Source organism: Brettanomyces bruxellensis, chromosome 5 (assembly GCF_011074885.1).
Source record: "Brettanomyces bruxellensis chromosome 5, complete sequence".
Lineage (NCBI taxonomy): Eukaryota > Fungi > Ascomycota > Pichiomycetes > Pichiales > Pichiaceae > Brettanomyces > Brettanomyces bruxellensis.
The window spans coordinates 519,376-536,705 of record NC_054686.1 but is presented as its reverse complement, the minus strand read 5'-3'; the positions used below and the strand labels follow the sequence as shown (position 1 = coordinate 536,705).

At 39.0% G+C, this 17,330-nt stretch overlaps 9 protein-coding genes across 9 annotated transcripts; 5 read left to right on the top strand and 4 right to left on the bottom strand.

Moving 5' to 3' along the window:
- Positions 1-315: 315 nt before the first annotated feature.
- Positions 316-2,031, top strand: BRETT_004259 (uncharacterized protein; the record flags this gene model as incomplete). Its single annotated transcript, XM_041282755.1, has 1 exon — positions 316-2,031. One exon carries the CDS (start codon positions 316-318, stop codon positions 2,029-2,031), a length of 1,716 nt encoding a protein of 571 aa, XP_041135531.1.
- A 198-nt stretch (positions 2,032-2,229) lies between these two features.
- On the bottom strand, positions 2,230-2,859 carry BRETT_004258 (uncharacterized protein; the record flags this gene model as incomplete). Its single annotated transcript, XM_041282754.1, has 1 exon — positions 2,230-2,859. The coding sequence occupies one exon, from the start codon at positions 2,857-2,859 to the stop codon at positions 2,230-2,232; it is 630 nt and encodes a 209-aa protein (XP_041135530.1).
- A 305-nt stretch (positions 2,860-3,164) lies between these two features.
- Positions 3,165-3,866, top strand: BRETT_004257 (uncharacterized protein; the record flags this gene model as incomplete). The annotated part of the gene is made up of 1 exon (XM_041282753.1): positions 3,165-3,866. The coding sequence occupies one exon, from the start codon at positions 3,165-3,167 to the stop codon at positions 3,864-3,866; it is 702 nt and encodes a 233-aa protein (XP_041135529.1).
- A 188-nt stretch (positions 3,867-4,054) lies between these two features.
- On the bottom strand, positions 4,055-5,800 carry BRETT_004256 (uncharacterized protein; the record flags this gene model as incomplete). The annotated part of the gene is made up of 1 exon (XM_041282752.1): positions 4,055-5,800. One exon carries the CDS (start codon positions 5,798-5,800, stop codon positions 4,055-4,057), a length of 1,746 nt encoding a protein of 581 aa, XP_041135528.1.
- Positions 5,801-6,640: 840 nt separating this feature from the next.
- Positions 6,641-7,456, top strand: BRETT_004255 (uncharacterized protein; the record flags this gene model as incomplete). Its single annotated transcript, XM_041282751.1, has 1 exon — positions 6,641-7,456. The coding sequence occupies one exon, from the start codon at positions 6,641-6,643 to the stop codon at positions 7,454-7,456; it is 816 nt and encodes a 271-aa protein (XP_041135527.1).
- Positions 7,457-8,061: 605 nt separating this feature from the next.
- BRETT_004254 (uncharacterized protein) lies at positions 8,062-8,874 on the top strand (the record flags this gene model as incomplete). Its single annotated transcript, XM_041282750.1, has 1 exon — positions 8,062-8,874. The coding sequence occupies one exon, from the start codon at positions 8,062-8,064 to the stop codon at positions 8,872-8,874; it is 813 nt and encodes a 270-aa protein (XP_041135526.1).
- Positions 8,875-9,241: 367 nt separating this feature from the next.
- Positions 9,242-11,044, top strand: BRETT_004253 (uncharacterized protein; the record flags this gene model as incomplete). The annotated part of the gene is made up of 1 exon (XM_041282749.1): positions 9,242-11,044. One exon carries the CDS (start codon positions 9,242-9,244, stop codon positions 11,042-11,044), a length of 1,803 nt encoding a protein of 600 aa, XP_041135525.1.
- A 278-nt stretch (positions 11,045-11,322) lies between these two features.
- BRETT_004252 (uncharacterized protein) lies at positions 11,323-13,755 on the bottom strand (the record flags this gene model as incomplete). The annotated part of the gene is made up of 1 exon (XM_041282748.1): positions 11,323-13,755. One exon carries the CDS (start codon positions 13,753-13,755, stop codon positions 11,323-11,325), a length of 2,433 nt encoding a protein of 810 aa, XP_041135524.1.
- Positions 13,756-14,813: 1,058 nt separating this feature from the next.
- TCP1 (Alpha subunit of chaperonin-containing T-complex) lies at positions 14,814-16,481 on the bottom strand (the record flags this gene model as incomplete). The annotated part of the gene is made up of 1 exon (XM_041282747.1): positions 14,814-16,481. The coding sequence occupies one exon, from the start codon at positions 16,479-16,481 to the stop codon at positions 14,814-14,816; it is 1,668 nt and encodes a 555-aa protein (XP_041135523.1).
- Between the last annotated feature and the right edge of the window lie 849 nt (positions 16,482-17,330).

The following is a 17,330-nucleotide window of genomic DNA, read 5'->3' as shown; positions in this document are numbered from 1 at the left end:
GTAATCTGCTGGAACTGCTTTTCTAGAAAAAAAAAAATTTATCGACGCGTCTATGCAGGAACCTGGGAAGTATCGGTTACCTCCATCATCTTCAGAACATAATTCAACCACGTATCAATTGTTCTGTTTCTTTTTTGTACTTTTAACCCACCGTGTTTCCTGAAATTTCGGTCTCTCGTCATCTTATTAAAAGTTATCTTTGCCAATTATTTTGTTGCTCGACTCATTTGTTTCGCCTTCCATTGTTGCTAGATTTATTCTTTAGTTCGAGTTTTCTTGGTCACATTTATTGAGAGCGTTTATACGAATCCGTACATGTCAAATTTATCATCCGAAGAGAAGCAGAAATTTGCTCAGTTAAAAGAGGTGACAAACTTTGATGATGAAACTGAAAGGGACAAGGTATTGAGATTATTGGAGGTGTGCAATTGGAATCTCGACCGGGCCTGTGCCCGGTATTTTGATAACGATTTTCCGTCTTTGTTAGATGATCGCACTTCCAATGATATTTCTCATGAGGCTACACAAATGTTTTCTCCACCCACTAGAGATAGTTCACATATCCAGTTTAGAGAAGCTGGTTCAGCGGATTCACCATTTTCAATTGATCAGATGAACTTTGATGGACGCCTACTTGATATTATTCCGAAACTTCCTAGGGCAATGACAATTGCCAACAAATGGAAGTTAAACCTTGGCGTTGCACACCCCCAATTAAATGGCCGTGATGGAGGATTCTCAATTTTCACCCCCATTGTATTTGTGCTTATGGTTATTCCTAAATTGCTTTGGGCACTTGGTTGGGGACTTGATCGCATGTTAGGAAGTACTTTTCCGAAATTGTTTCATTTCCTTGGATTTAGGGATGGTCCAGGTGATTTCCCGTTAAAGCCAATGCACCAGACAAAGGAGGAAATTTCTACGTATAACGTCAAGGACTATATCGATAATACTTTGGGAGAAACTTCTGATTTACATATTTTCAAAGGGGAATTTAACGAAGCGTTTGCCGATGCTAAAGGTGGTCTGAAATGGATGATGTGCATCCTTATTGATTCTCAATCCGATGTTTCGAGGAAATTTATCAAAACATATTTAAATGACTCGCATTTTTTGGAACTTTTGAAGAAGCATGACGTTATACTATACATTGGTGATGTTCAGTACCCTGAGCCACATGAAGTTGGGAGTACATATCGGGCATATTCTATCCCTTATTTGAATATTATTGGTAATGTTTCATCATCTGATATTTCTGCGCCATCAATGTCAATTGTGTTCAAATGTCAATCATTTGGAAAAGATTCAAAGCAAACACCAGAAGGACGTCGTAAGTATTTCCGCAGAATGAACCGTGTATTTGATAGATACGAACCACAATTAGTGGCTCAAAGAGCAGATAAGGAAGAGGCTGAGTTTGCAAGGGTATTAAGAGAACAGCAAGATTCGGCATACCAAAAGTCATTGTTAAGAGACGAAAAGAAGCATGCTGAGAAAGAGAAGAGGCTTAGAGAAGAGCAGCAGAAAAATGAAGAAGTTAAAAGGATTGAAGAAGCCAAAGAACTTGAAGCGAAACAGAGAAAGGCTTTCCTTTTGAGATACATCAGAGAGAAATATACAAGAGACACAACAACATGGAAAGCGGGAAGTTATGCTAGAATACAGATTAGAGACGATAAAGGCAAAAGAAATGTTTGGAAATTTGACAAGAACGATACCACGTACGATTTATTTATGTTTGTGGAAACATCCAGGTACCTGTTTCAGTTGGCCAAAGAAACCGGAAAGGACGAGGGTGAAGTTAAAGCTATAATACAGTCTGAGAACGTCCCACAAATAGACACCAGAGATTATCAGCTATCGTTTACATTTGATTTGATTTCACCTCTGAATCGTTTGAGACTCACGGCAGATAGGCAGAAACTCATACATACTTGCGATTACTTATGGCCAAACGGGTCATTACTTGTTGAGAAGGCGGATGATGAGTCATCTGACAATACAGATTCAACCACTGCAGAGGATGACTGAGGTCCAGCCAAATCATTCAACAGAATTGTTTAATTAATACACAGAGTTGTCGCCATCGTCCCAAATAATATTCTTAATGGCCAAGCATTTACCACGAAATAAGTTATATCATCATTTATAGTCTGTATCATGGTTATATATGTATGTATGCATTTATATGACACATCAAATTTCACAATCTTGCCATACGCTAACATTTTACAGTCTTCTCTTTTTCGGATTTCCGTCCCCTTCGACAACATCGCTGGTTAATGCATCTAATACGAGCTTTTTTAGTTTTTCGTCCTTTTCTGCTTCTGGTATATCCTGTGTCATAATTTTTTGGATTTGTTCTCTTCTCTTCAAAAGCTCAGGAGAGTTATCGTCCTGCAACCTAGAGAGATATACCTGAATAGGCTGTCCATTAAATGTCTTTTGAATGATGTCTTGGTCAACAGATGTTGTAACATTACTTTGTGAACTCAAATCTTGCAAAAATTTAATTAATTCCGGGAATTCGTTGTCTTCCTGAAGGGTTTCAAGTGCTGTCTTTCCATCACTATTTGTAGTTCTTGGATCTGCGTTACCTTCGTCTAGTAATATTTTGGCTGTTTCCACAGTTTCAGCCTGATGCAAGGGTGTATCACCATCACTATCCTGAATGTTTGCATTACCACCTTTAGATATAAGGTAACTCAATATTTCTTTCCTATTATACGAGGCGGCAGCATGCATTGGTGTGTAACCATTTTCATCCTTAATGTTCGGACTGAAATTTCCTGATTCTATTAATTGTGACACGATTTCCAGTTTACCATCGGCTGCAGCCGTCCATATGTTATAAGACATCTTCTTGTAAATGTTGTAGATGCCGATATAAGAGAATGTACATCACTTTTGGTGCTTAGTATAATATATGTAGCTATAGGCTTGATAAATTTTCGAATTTTTTTTTTTTTTTCCACCCCTCAATTTTTTCTCCCCACTCCAAAATGGCTAAGATAGAGATTATCTGCTTGAGATACAGTAAATCTATTAACTACAATTTGTATACTCTTTATTGTCGGATATTGAGCAAGCTATATTATTAGATTAGTCTGGAAACATCTTGAAGGGATACAGAACTTATTTAATATTATAATTACAGTGCTAAAATGTCGAAAGATGTGGTAAATACGGGCGAAACAGCAGATGACAAAAAGCCCGAGAAGAGCGAACTGAAATGGTTAGGTGAGACGTTACAGTACAAAACAGGTCTCGGGATGAACAATGATGAAAAAAAGAAATTCGAAAAGGAGAAAAAGGCACATGATGACGAGAAGCAATGCGATAAATGCCTCGAATATAGAAACTGGGCCCTTCGGTATTCTCCAAATGTTCGCTTCATGCTTGATCAGATAGGAAATTTAGGTGGTGAAGTTCCATCAGATAAGATGAAATGTGAGATATGCACAGATCCGAAGTACGGTGGCTTTCATCCGGAACTTGGAATTCAGCTTTGTGCAAATTACATACCTGATAAATGGGTTTTGAATGACACTTTATCTCATGAGTTGGTTCACTGGTATGATAATATGAGATTTCAGGTTGACTGGCTCAACCTCAGACATCATGCTTGTTCAGAAATCAGAGCTGCCTCTTTAAGTGGGGAGTGTGCAATAATGACGGAATTTTGGAAACATGCCGGATTTATGAAGGTTGCAAAGGGTCACCAGAGATGTGTGAAAAGAAAAGCCATTCTGAGTGTTTTGGGCCATCCCGCATGTAAGAATAAAGAGCAAGCTGAAAAGGTTGTTGATGATGTATTTCGATCATGCTTTAATGATACACGTCCATATGAAAATATTTATCGATGAAAGCAAAGTGATTACCCTGTATATATATAGATGCTTCCTTATCTCCTTGTTAGACTTGACAGTTATAATTAAAAGTTCATTCCGTCTGCCTTTAAACAATTAATACAATTTGAAAAAAGCAGGTTAATGATATATATATTTCTTTGTATATACGGGCGTTGATATGTATATCTATATGACAGGCCAGATCAAAAAACTAAATACATCGTACAAAGTAAGGTCGGACCAAGAACAATTCCGTCCCAAAAGAAAACATTTGCCAGCACTGGATACTTTTTGAAAAGTTTGCTTCTCATTATCTGAACCAATGGCAACTGGAACATTTGAAGCGACAATAAATAGAATCTCACTTTTTTAAAGATGACATACATTGCCACTTCATGAATAAGAGAGCTGAGGAAAAATGTGACCAATGTTGCGGTTGTCTTACTGACATGGAAGCTGGAGATCGTAGAGTGATAAACATGACGAAGTAAAAATTTGTGAACCGGAACGTTCCAATCTCTAGAATATTGATCCCAGTCGACTGAATTCCACCATTCTTTGTAGAATTCTCTATCGGCAAACCTGGAAAGCTCTGCAATGGCATTTAATATCAATTCCCAGATAAGGAAAAACGTTAGCATGTACATCGAAAGGAATGGAGGAATCATCTCCACAAGAATTAAAGGATATTCTTTGAGTCTTGTCATTATTGGGGCAGTTCTTCTCAGTTCTAGGCATCTCATCACAATTGGGTACATATTGTTCTGGGCAATGGCAACCATAATGAAAATGACACCGAATATGCCGGCAGCCTTACCAAAAAAGTATCCCCATCTGATGCGCTTGGTTCTTGGGTAGGAAACTTCATACACAAGAGTTGGGAACATCGAATATTCAAAGAAATTCTTGTAGGTAAGATTTTTAGGGAATTGAACCTTCTGAGCCTGTGTTTCCAACTCAAAAGTACAAAAGTTGACCGATTTTTGAAGTGCTTGCGCAACTTCAGGATCAAGGTTATCGTGCTTCTTCAAATAGCCCTTCGAGACTTCTAGTTCCCCTGTAACGTCCCACATATATCCGTTGTAAAAGGCAAAGGAGTGAATTTTCATGAGAAAAACAACCGAGTGAAGCATCAAAAAGATCTTTGCAATCCAAGGATAGTCCTGATTAAAAGATATGATCAAGAAAGCCCACATAAAGCCACACTCATAGATTGACTCTAAGACTCTACCTGTGTTTCTCCACTTGATAAATCCAGCTTTAATCGCCTTATGTATGAACAATGGGAAGTAAGAGCAAAAGTACATAAGAAGATCAGTAAGTCCAACCTTCCAGAGATCCTCCATCATGATATTGAAGATTCTGGACCTAAAGATTGATCCATGTTCATTGTAATATTTCACAAGAATATTGAGAACAAACATCCCGACGACAAACCAAAATGCAACATAAAAGCCATAAAACTCGCTGCCGTATGCAGCATCCCGATCAATAATAGATATCCTGGGCTGGAAGTTCAAGTCCGCAAACTTTGCTCTGAAGCTTCCGTCCGGTTTATATCTCCAGTTCATGTTAAGTAGGTAGTTACTTAGTTCTTTCTTTTCTACCACACTTTCCTCAGCTTTTCCCTTAGCTTTAGTTTCTTTTTGTGTTTCATTTTCTTTTACTTCTTCTTCCCGGGTTTTGAGCTCTTTTCCTTCTAAAGTGTTAGGAGCATTTTTTCTCTTGCTACGGTTGATCGTTGAAGTTTCATCTCCCTCATCAGTACCCGTAGCATCACTCAGGTCATACTCATCATCCATAAAAATAGATTTACGTGTCTGGCCGGTATTTCGTTGAAGAATTTTCATCTTATCGATTTGAGAAAAGGAACTCGACCTCTCATGAACTTGTTCCAAGCTTGAGCCGCTAGTTCTATGTCTTCCGTTTTTCGCAATTTGATCGACCATTTTCGATTGATGAAGATCGTGATTCCTCAGTAATAATTTCCGATGTAATGCCAAGAACGGGTCGGGTCGGATTGCTTAAATATTCTAAAGCTAGATTCAATATGAGATTGGCTATCCCCGCTTTGTTGAGTGCCTACAGTTGGCTAGAAAGCAAAGAATGACGGTTCGGAATAAAATGGAAAGTGTCGATGGATCGACTATTTACAAGAAAGCTCAAAATTACTCAGAAGGGAGAAAGAATTGCTTTAAAAAGTAATAACTGGCTTCTTTGCCCCCTGTTAACACATGCCGGCCTAAGGATTGGGTGTTTGTTCGGGATCCAATTTTTTTGTGTTTCTCACCCGCTTCTAAAAAAAGTCATTGTCTTCTGGAGGCTGTCCTTTTTTTAAATTCAATCAGATTTGTAAGATTTCAATATTGTCTACATCCTAATAGGTATTACGGAAGTTCAGAATGTTCAGAACTAATGATGCTAAATACAATCGCAATGTTCTGCAATACTTTTGGCTGGTAATTCGGATTTTGCCACCCGGTATCTGTCATCGGATGTGGTCGGCCTTATTTTTTTTCAATTAATCCGTGCCCTTTGAGTTCTCTCAAGCAATATGGTCCGGTACTTACTTACTCCGAGTAATGAAGTAGATATGATATTATTGTCCCGCCTCCTATAATTTTTTATTCTTTTTATTTTTTGCTTTTTTTGTTGAGCCCGAGCTTAAATTTTTCACGCTGCAAGATCAGATTGGAAGTCAGGCCCTTAAAAAGGTATTAGGCGGTACACATATATAATATAAACTACATTAACGGTTTCGCCGAACTAACTGTTGGATTTACATAAAGATGTCGAGACCAGAGGAGATTGCACCTCCAGAGATATTCTATGATGATAGAGAAGCAAAGAAATACACGGCATCTACCCGTGTTCAGCATATTCAGGCTAAAATGACTTTGAGAGCATTAGAAATTCTCAATCTAGAGCCCGATGTCCCTCAGTTTGTTCTTGATGTTGGATGTGGATCCGGTCTTTCTGGTGAAATCCTTTCCGAGGAAGGTCACATATGGGTTGGGATGGACATTTCACCTGATATGTTGGCAACTGCTATAGATCGAGATGTCAGTGGAGATTTATTGCTTTCGGATATGGGAGATGGTATACCATTCAGGCCTGGAACTTTTGATGCAGCTATTTCAATTTCAGCAATTCAATGGCTTTGTAATGCTGATAAGCATTCGAACGAGCCTAAAGTGAGACTCGCAAGGTTTTTCAATACTTTATACAGTGCGTTAAAACGTGGAGGGAAGTTTGTTGGACAATTTTACCCGGCAAATGAAGATCAGATTGTACAGATCACCGGTGCTGCTAAAGTTGCAGGTTTTCAGTGTGGTGTTGTGATAGATGACCCGGAATCTAAAAAGAATAAAAAGCATTATTTAGTGCTTCAGGCAGGTATACCAGATAGGCCGCTTAATTTAGGAAACATGTCTGTTGAGAGTGCCGTTCAGAAAAAAGAGAAAAGATTGTCCAAAAAGAAGCTTAAGAGAATGGAAACAAAAAAGCAGTATATCAAGAGGAAGAAGATATTGATGAAGCGGAGGGGAAAAAGCGTTGCCAGAGACTCCAAGTTTACGGGACGATCCAGAAGACCACATTTCTGAATAATATTTGGGAGATTTATATATGTTTGTCAACTTTGCTAATTAAAGATTTATAATAGGTCGTAAATTTGGTTTCGAAAAACTGCCTGCTGGATTATGCATGAAGTTTTCGCGTCTGCTAATGGGATAGTAAAAGTGAAGATCAGGACTTTGGGTATAATAGATTGTGATACCAGGAATACTATATGATCTGTCTTTTCCGTCTGTTGGTCGCGTCGATCGTTCAGAGACAAAGATGAAAGCATCAGCTTTCAACTTAATTTCTTGCCTAAATTCATTCTCTGTTGCAGAAATATATATCTATATTACAGATGCTTTTTGTGCCAAGGTATAGATTCTTAAATGTTTTATAAGAATATGGATTCTAACGATATAAGTTGAACATGGAAGAATGCCCCGCAAAAACTCCGTAATGCATTCATTCAAATGATTACGTAAAGATGGGAATCGCGAGAGGGAAAAAAAAAAATGTGGGTGACAACAAGGAAGATTGATTGTAAAACTTGAAAGCCAACGATCAAACCTAACTTTAAGGATGGGTCCACCAATAAAATAAAACAGTGTTATTAAATTTCTGTTTCATCATTTATTAAGAAGATTTAAGCATGTTCTTAAGGAGTAATACATGTGTATTGAAAAGCATCCGGTCAGAGGGCCGTAAGTTTGGAGTAAGGTATACGGCCCAGAGTAAGAAGAAAAGAATAGCCGTTCAGTTATTGGATAGCTTTGCTGGCATTGGTATCACTGGGCAAATAGTTCATGTGAAGGCTTCCACTATGATGAATAAGCTTCATCGTGGAAATGGTGCAGTGTATTTGAATTACGAAGGAGCTAAGCCTAGGATAACTGTTATTGATCCAAAGAAGATTCAAGCAAGAAGGATGAAAGAATTGCGTGCTGCCAATATTAAGCCAGAACAAATTGTTGCGGAGGGTCCAGATATCTCTGTTGAGGAGAAGAAGGAGATGAAGGAGATGAGAGTGAAGAAGGAGAAGAAGGAGAATAAACCTGAAAAGTTGTTATCTTTAGATGAATTGATAGGTCTTGATTTAGCTGAGGTTTCGGAGGAGGACAGGGACAAAGTTGTTGACGCTATGCCAAAGAAGATAACTTTGAAAAGATATACCAAGGATGGTGCTATTGATCCAGCACTCTCTGTGCCAAAGATTGCGTCGTCGTTAGAGAATATTGTGAGGAAAAGTTTGGGACATAAAAAGTTACAGGATGCTGTGTCCCAATTTTTCAATCAAGAGAAAATAAAGCTGGTTCTTAGGCCTGCAGCCGTGCAAGATGAGACAGGGGAGGTTGCAAATACAATTAGGAGTATAAAGAAAACGGGAAGTTACACATTGTCGGTTGAGGAAAATGGTAGGCAGCTTACTGAAATCATTATTCGTGTTGTTGACAGAGAGCACTAAAGCACGAGCTGATTCATGCCAAAAAGTTATTTACACATATACATACTCGTCTATTATAGATGTTCTTGTAAATCATAGTTACAGAATTTTATTTATTGGTGAACTATATTTGTGAGGTATTTGTAAATGAATTTTGAATTTTTGACAAATTCGGAAAAGGTCATGTTGGAAAGGGAAATCTGATGAATTTCCCTTGTCGAAGTTTTTAGAAGGGAGAATCTCACAAAGAGGATTTCAAAAATAAGGTATTGCAATATATAGAGCCCTTTTCCCATTATTATGTTTTGATTTCTTTTTCTGTTCATTTATATGTATTTGATAACTCTCTTTTATTTAAGTTGGTTTCTCTAAAAAATAGTGGTGTCAAATGGGTACATTAATAAAGGTATATGAAAGAATAACCAATCTGGTGAAACCTTTGGGAAAATTTGTGTTGATTCCTTTGGCAACTGTTAGAACTGTGAGGCAATTCACAGATTATTTATTCTACAGTATTTTTATCTCACTCTATGTTTTTTTTAAGCAAGCAATCATTCATGAACAGGATGAAGATTCATTGCCATTCACTGATTTGGTACACGAATATCAACTTCATTATCGTGATGAATTGATTGAGAGGCATTTAGATCATGTTGAACAGGAGTTTTTAAACTCGTTTGACATTCCGTCTTCGTTTAGCGATATATTCAAAAAAATCTCCTTCAGAGTGGACTATTATTATGATAGATATATCATCCATGTCTTTGAACTTAGCTTTGGAAAGAATTATAAATATGGAAGTGAGAGCCATAATCCACTTTCAATTGTTGATGATCTTTCCATTAACGATGAAAACTTAAATGTTAAGCCAAAGTTTTATGCAGTTAATAATGATTCTGAGTCAAATAGTATTCATAACATTCATAGGCCAGAATCAAAAGCATTTGAACCAAAGCCATATTTAATGAAAGGAGGCTCGTTAAGACAAACGCATCCGACTGATCAACTAGTATCCCAAAATGTTCAGGGTAAATTCTCAAAGCCAAGTTCACCGTTAAAACCAGCTCTTACTGACTTGTTCGAAAAACCCAGATCAAATGATGCTGTTCCAACTACACCAGTATCAAATACTTCAGCAGCATCATCACCAACTCCAACCGCTACCACCGAAAGTGTTATCAGTGCAGCTGAAAATTTTCATATTCGAACACCCACGATTCAACGCTCGATTGTTGAGAAAACCAAAGCATTTGCCGTTAAAAAAGACAACCACTCAAAAGGAAGCCATCGAAAAGAGGGCAGCAGAAATGTATTTTATAAAATCAAAATTCGGAGAAAAGGTAGGTCACAGATTGACCCCACATACGGAAATTACGAGTTGGTGAGGCAAAGAATTAAGAATTGCCTTGTTCAGCCATCTTACAAACCGGATGGTAATATTGGTCCAAATATGATTCGTTTTACATGGCATTGCTGCGCACATTATGATAGAGAAACAGGAACTGGGGGTTGCAGTGGTGGTACAATGAGATTTGCCCAGGAATTTAACGATAATGGTAACACTGGTTTGAATACTGCAAAATCTTACCTTGACCAAATACATGAGGAATTCCCTTGGGTTAGTTTTGCTGATTTGTACAGCTTGGGTGGAGTTGCCGCAGTTGAGGGTATGGGAGGACCTAGAATTGAGTGGAAGCCAGGAAGAACAGATTGTCTAGATGCAAAAAAAGTTCCTCCTATGGGGCGTCTTCCAATTGCAACCTTAGGTTCCGACCATATAAGAGAAGTCTTTACAAAACGGTTGGGTTTTGAGGATAAAGAAACGGTTGCTTTAATAGGTGGAGGCCATTCACTAGGTGGATGTCATGCAAAATTTAGTGGCTTTAATGGCATATGGTCAAAAAAGCCGTTTAGATTTGATAACGATTTTTTCAAAGTCCTTTTAAATGAGAAGTGGTCCATAGGTGTGGTTCCTCAGACAGGAATCGAGCAGTACTATAATGAAGATAAGAGCTTGATGATGCTAAACACAGATATGGAAATGATCAGGGATCCCGAATTCAAGAAGTGGACTGAAATATATGCGAAAGATGAGCAGTTCTTCTTTGAACAATTTGCTGCTGCCTATGCCAAGTTAGTCGAACTTGGTGTGATCCGTGATGATGATGGAATTCAACGGGTGAAAATGTAAACTGGTATTTTTTCGTTTCCTACAACAGCTACTGGTGCTCATCCTGTTTTATCAGTATTATAGTAATTGCAGATTGTCCCAATCATTGCTAGTATTTTGAAGCATGTGAAATGTGGTCTTATCCTTTATAATTCTTGTAGGGTATAAAAAAAAAGCATTAGTCCAGAAACTATACATAAGACATGTTAAAAAAAGAGATATGAAAACATAATTAAAGCAAATGCGTTCGTCGAAATAAAACAAGTTGAAATAAAATAAGTTTAGAAAAAAAAATTCAATCAATGCTTGTTGGCCATTTCCATAAAGTCAGTGTCTGCAGCTTCATCATCTGTGAGAGCAGAGCTATCATCTAGTCTTAAGCTGTCTCCAATTGATGAGCTAGGAAGATTATTAGTGTCTAGTAAACCGGATTGCAGTGCCTTCCTATCGATTTCATTTCCGCCTTTCCCATCATCATCAATAATAGATGGTCCGCCCAAGAAATCTAGCATCATGTGCATACCACCACCTCCAGAGTACTGATCCACATCAACTGGAAGAACTGAAGAGACACCTTCCAAAAACCAAACCTTGTCCTTCATCTCCTCGGTGAAATTCCGGAGCAAACGATAGTAGCAACGCATGATTCTCATTGCAACCAAATCGCAGCTGACAAGTAATCCAAGGAATTTCTTATCCAAAAGGGCCGGAAAGGCAAACACTCGAAGAATAAAGTCTGACTTGTATCTTTCCTTGTATAGTTTGGCCATGTATGCAAGAGTTGGGAAGTATGGTGACGTGAGAGGAATGGGGAAAAGATCGGCAATTTCATCATCGAAGCACTTAATGTTCGAATATTTGATTCTTGGCTTGCGAATTCTGCCCTTACCTAATGATTGGGTGTTCTCACCTGTGTCTGATGTATTTGATAACTCACCCGATATCATATCATAACCAATATCACCAAGGTCACCAAGGTCAACGGAAATGAACTTATAAAACCGCGACCGCTCACTGAGAGGCCACACTGCAGTTAGAATTGTTGCAGCCCCCTTTACATGGAATATCCATGCTGAAGGCGGCAACGACTTAAGCGATGTAGATGTTGGTGAGGATGCGTTGGCTAGAGAATCCATGATTAAAATCAAAGCTGAAGCAACTAATGCATCCGTATTTTCAGGTGACATTTCCAGTACAGCCTCACGTAAAAGCCTTAAGGCCTCCGAACGATGCCCAGTAACGCACTGATCAAGACCAGGCTCGGTACGGGATAGATGGGTTGCAGAAAAGGCTAGAAGCGAGTGCATAAGAAATGGATACTTGAATGCAAGCATTGGAATGTCATCGGACCAAATCTTGGAGTCGGAAATTCCAGCTGCCGTAATCGTGGGCCAGACTTTAGTTGTGTAGTGATACATCAAGCGGAGATCCAACAAATTTAGCTCGGAAACAGGCTGTGTCATCGGTGGAGGTGGCGCATTTATTAGATCCGGTGAAAGCGATGGTCCCTTTCCAAGAGTTTGGGATTTCTTTAGCAAAGGAGAGGTCTGTTTGGTGGAGTCCATGTCTCCATTTACGTTATCTGCCAGACTTTGGCTGACAGAATTCCGCTGTTCCTGCTTTCTTGCAGCCAGCTGCTGGGGTGTTGGAGTTGATGATAGTGTTGGATTTCTTCGTTGGGCAGATAGCTTATCCTTTCTTTGTAATTCATCCGATGTACCCATGTCAGCAACTCCTTGATAATGTGTCGTAGCATTCTGCATTTGCATGGAATTCTTCAACAGCCGATTTTTTTTCTGCTGTTGTAGTTCTAGCTGCCGTAGTTGTTGCTGCTGCTGTTGCTGTTGTTGTTGTTGATAAGCCTGCTGTCTTCCTTGATCCAACTGTGAACGAGCACCGTAATGTGACATCTGCTGGTTTGTCAAGCCGGAAACTGAAGTCGATTGAGGTGGAGGCGTTGCATGTTTAACAGTAAGAGCAGGTACGTGTGAGACGTTATTTAAGTCAGGTGACATTATAGAGCTGGACAACGAGCCAAACGAGGAGGGAAACGACTGGTTCAATATGGAGGATAAACCATAGCTCGGTATTCTCTGCATGGACAAAGCTGCCGAGTTGATTAAGCCCGGTGTGATGTTGGCCAATGGTGGTGATTGTGGTAACTCTACTGGTGAGTTGGCAATTGAAATCGCATTCTGAGATTGAGCAGACATCAGCGGTTGGGATTGCAGTGGGAACGAGCCCTGATGAAACGACATCTGTCTTGAAGCCATCATGTTCATCTTCTGCTGTTGATTCAGCTCACTCTGTCTTTTTTGCTCCTCATCTCTCTTCCTCCTCTCCTCCTGTGCCTTTTTTGCCGCCATGGCCTTCTGCTTCTCCTCCAGAGATGCATACGGATACAAGTATAAGCACTCCAATCCTATACGCTGGCAATTCTTGCAAACCGGCTTCGTCTCATCACACTTGACCCTCCTCCTCTTGCAAGTGGCACACCCCTTCCTGCTCTTCCTGTGAAACCGCCTTTTTCCTGTAGATCTCTTACTCACCTTGACTGATTTTGTCGACCTTGATGGTGATCTACTTGAAGATCGGGATGTACGAGTAGACGTACTTTCTCTAGAAAACGGAGACGATTTACCACCTGAAGCAGCCGATTCCTGCCCAGTTTGCAGGGAACTGTCATCTTGCTCTTTCTTAACGTCAACGGTTCCTGTTACTGAAGTTGTCATCGTCATCGAACTCAAGCCTCTCTGTTTCCCTATCGATAATATCGTCGGCTCAATTTTTGTGAAATTTTAAGCCTTAACTATGCGCAATTCGTTCCTAAACGACAACTTCAACAGTCTAAGTTTTGTTGAAAAGCTAAGACTATTGCCACAACCCTTGATATATTATACAGTATATGTATACACAATTGTACGTTCTTAAGAGCTGAGTACTTGTTTGAAATTATGGATACTTTCGGATATCAATTTCAAGATCTCACAAATCACTTCTAATGTGCATAGGTCAGGTTCTTCTCCACTGACAGAATCAGATAGCCTTTTTGGGGATCCTTCTTTTTTTCCCCTATTTTTTTTGTTGTTCGCGTCCTAACTTAAGTTTATTCAACTTTAGTGGCTCAGCAAACTCTCGAGTGGGTTGGTAATTTTTCCTTGGGAATCCACTGGAAAAACCTATAATAACAATAGCAAGGCTAATTGTCGGCCGAAGGGCATTGATCAATATATCAAATATTCTGAAGATATTCCCTTCTGGGGAAAGATAGGATAGAAAAATAAAGCGGTGATTTCTCGATATCGATCCTCGTATAAGGTCGTATAATATTCAAAATTTCTTCGTACCGCTTTTACATTGTACGTAAATTTTTTTTTTTTTTTTTTTTTTACAAATGCCGACATTTCCTTTAATTATTTGAAATATTCGCGGATATTCGGGGCACACCAGATCATTCTTCCCGCTCTACTAGCTTTGACACAATGTAAAAAAAAAGCATCACGATGAAAATTTGGGTATTTATCTCAATATTTCACTTGCACATACAATATTTACTTTTGTTTCTTTATCCAAATTAAGCTTCATCAAGTAGTAGTCCCTTACATAATAAAGACAAAGTTCAATGAGCCCATATTGTTGGATTTTATTATTAAGTAACTTTTCCCCCTCACTAATAAGCGGAATCGACGCTAACAAAGTTTCACTTTTTTTATTATACTAAATACGTAGCTATGAACAATTAATCTCCGCGGACGAGCAATTGAAACGGAAAAGATATCATTAACCTTCCTTAATGATGACCGTGAGGATCCTCCTTGGAAGGCTCCGGATCAACTGTTATAAGTGTATCGATCCTTAGAATAGCAACGCATGCCTCTAGAGCACTTTTCAAGGACTTGATCTTAGAAACTGTGGGTTCCAAAACGCCATGGTGTATTTCATCAATGATCTTGCCCTTGATCAAATCCAATCCATAGTTCTTATAATTTTTCCTTTTCGCGTCCGCGGCAGAAACTTGCTGCGAAGCAGCATGGTAAGATCTTAATTTAGCAACAAGATCTGATGAATCCTTTGCGGCATTCACGGCTAACGTTTTTGGTATTATTAACAATGCTGCGGCAAATTCGCCGATTGCTAATTGCTCCCTCGATCCCACAGTTGTCGCGAAATTTTCCAAATATATGTTCAGTGCTGTTTCGACTGCTCCGCCTCCTGGAACGACGTTGCCTGATTCCAAAGTTCTCTTGACCACGGAAAGTGCATCATGAATGGATCTTTCCATTTCGTCCAATGAGTAGTCGTTAGGACCCCTAAGAACAATCGATGATGCCGAGTGTGCCTTAGGATTCTTGATTAGGATGCATTCGTCATCCGAAAACCTCTCCTGCGAAACTTGTTCAGCTTGTCCCAAATCGGCACTCTCAAATACTTCGTCTCCTTCCAAGTTTGTCATGCTGCTTAAAAAGCTGGCTCCGGTAGCCCTCGCTATTCTACGGAGGTCTTCTCTCTTGCATCTTCTCACTGCCAGCACCTTGTGTTCCACAAACTCTTTGAGGCATAGATCATCAATTCCCTTAGTTGTCAAAACAACATTTGCACCTGCGTCTATAATCATTTTAACCTTCTTCAAGACCAACTCCTGCTCATTCTTCTTCACCTCTTCCACCTGGTCGGGGTCTTCCAAATCAATTTGAACACCCAATGCCATCTTTGCTCTCTGTAAGCCGAAATCAAGACATGCAATTTTTGCCTCCTTCACTTCCTTCACCATGGCCTGGGAAGCAACCATGCAGTTTATTGCATATCCTGAGACTAGCACCGATTCTGTGGCAGACTTACCATGCGCTTTCAATATGTTCACTGCCTTCACTGGATACTTCACCTCACCTCTTGAATTTGCAGTTTTCACGGCTAACATTGCATCCACGACCATCTTACTAAAGAACTCCGAGTCTGGTCCAATAATCTTCGACGACATAGACGTCTTTGCAATGTTGATTAACGTGTCCTTTCCAAGAGAATCCACGGGACGTGACATAACACTGTTGACAAACCTTGTGGCTTCTCTTAAAGCCAACTTGTAACCTGTAATAATAGTGGTAGGATGAACCTTAACCTTGACGAGTTCGTTGGCTCTTTTCAAAAGTTCAGATGCAATAATAACAACGGAAGTAGTGCCATCTCCAACCTCTCTGTCCTGCTGCTGTGCTAACTCAACTAAAATCTTACCTGCTGGATGCTGAACGTCAAGCAATGACAAAATTGTTGCTCCATCATTCGTAACAGTCACATCACCAATATCATCAACAAGCATTTTATCAAGTCCAACCGGACCAAGTGAAGATTTCACCACATTCGCCACTGCCTGTGTTGCGAGAACATTCTGAGTACGCACATCATCGCCACTCAATTTTTCAGCACCTAGGAAAAGTGTGTCTGACCTTGGAGCAGCAAACATTCTAACTATATGTTAATTTCTTGTATCAGATAACTCCACTGAAAATAATTACACGTATTGGAGTTAATGACTAGTGTAGTCTACTTTTATTTTCTGGAAGATGGTGGTAGCTACGTCTTCTTCAATATTGAAGAAACTTCTTCAGTGAAAAAAAAAAAAAAAAAAAAAAAAAAGATTTTAGGTTACTTCAGGATTCAACGCGTAGGGTAAGGATGTATTCTTTTGATTTAGATGTTCCACCTTTAATTCCCTCCCTGTTCATACTTTTACCTTCGAGACCTTATAGAAGTCTTTCTTCATTTTTTACTATAATTTTGTTGTTGAAAGGTTTAGCACACTAAAGGTTTAACTTACGTATGAAAAATGGAGGTTTAGTAAACCTTGCACAAGCGAACAGTAATATATTATCAATTGGACACACTTCAACCAGTATTCTCTATAACGGTTATTTTTCTGTAATGCACTTGTGGCTATTAGCAAGGTTTGCACCTGTATCTCTTTCCATAATGTTGAAAGCATTTAAAGGATGATTGGACGTCGTTCAGGATTAACATCTTCTACTCTTTTCCCTATTATTTAAATTTGTATCCATACACTAGTCAATATCTCGAAGAAAATGAATTCGAACTTGAAAAGATTTTTTTTTTTCGTTTCAGATTGCAATATTTGATGATTAGCAAAGTACATATTGAGACAATAAACAAATCCTACTTCTAATAATATTTCAACAGAACTAATGTATTCAAAGCGTTAGACGAAAACCCCGCCCAAAATTCTTGTATATATAAATGTGCATGTGCAACAACTGAATCTACATTTTTCCACTTGCTTTTCCTTGCTTTTTTTTTG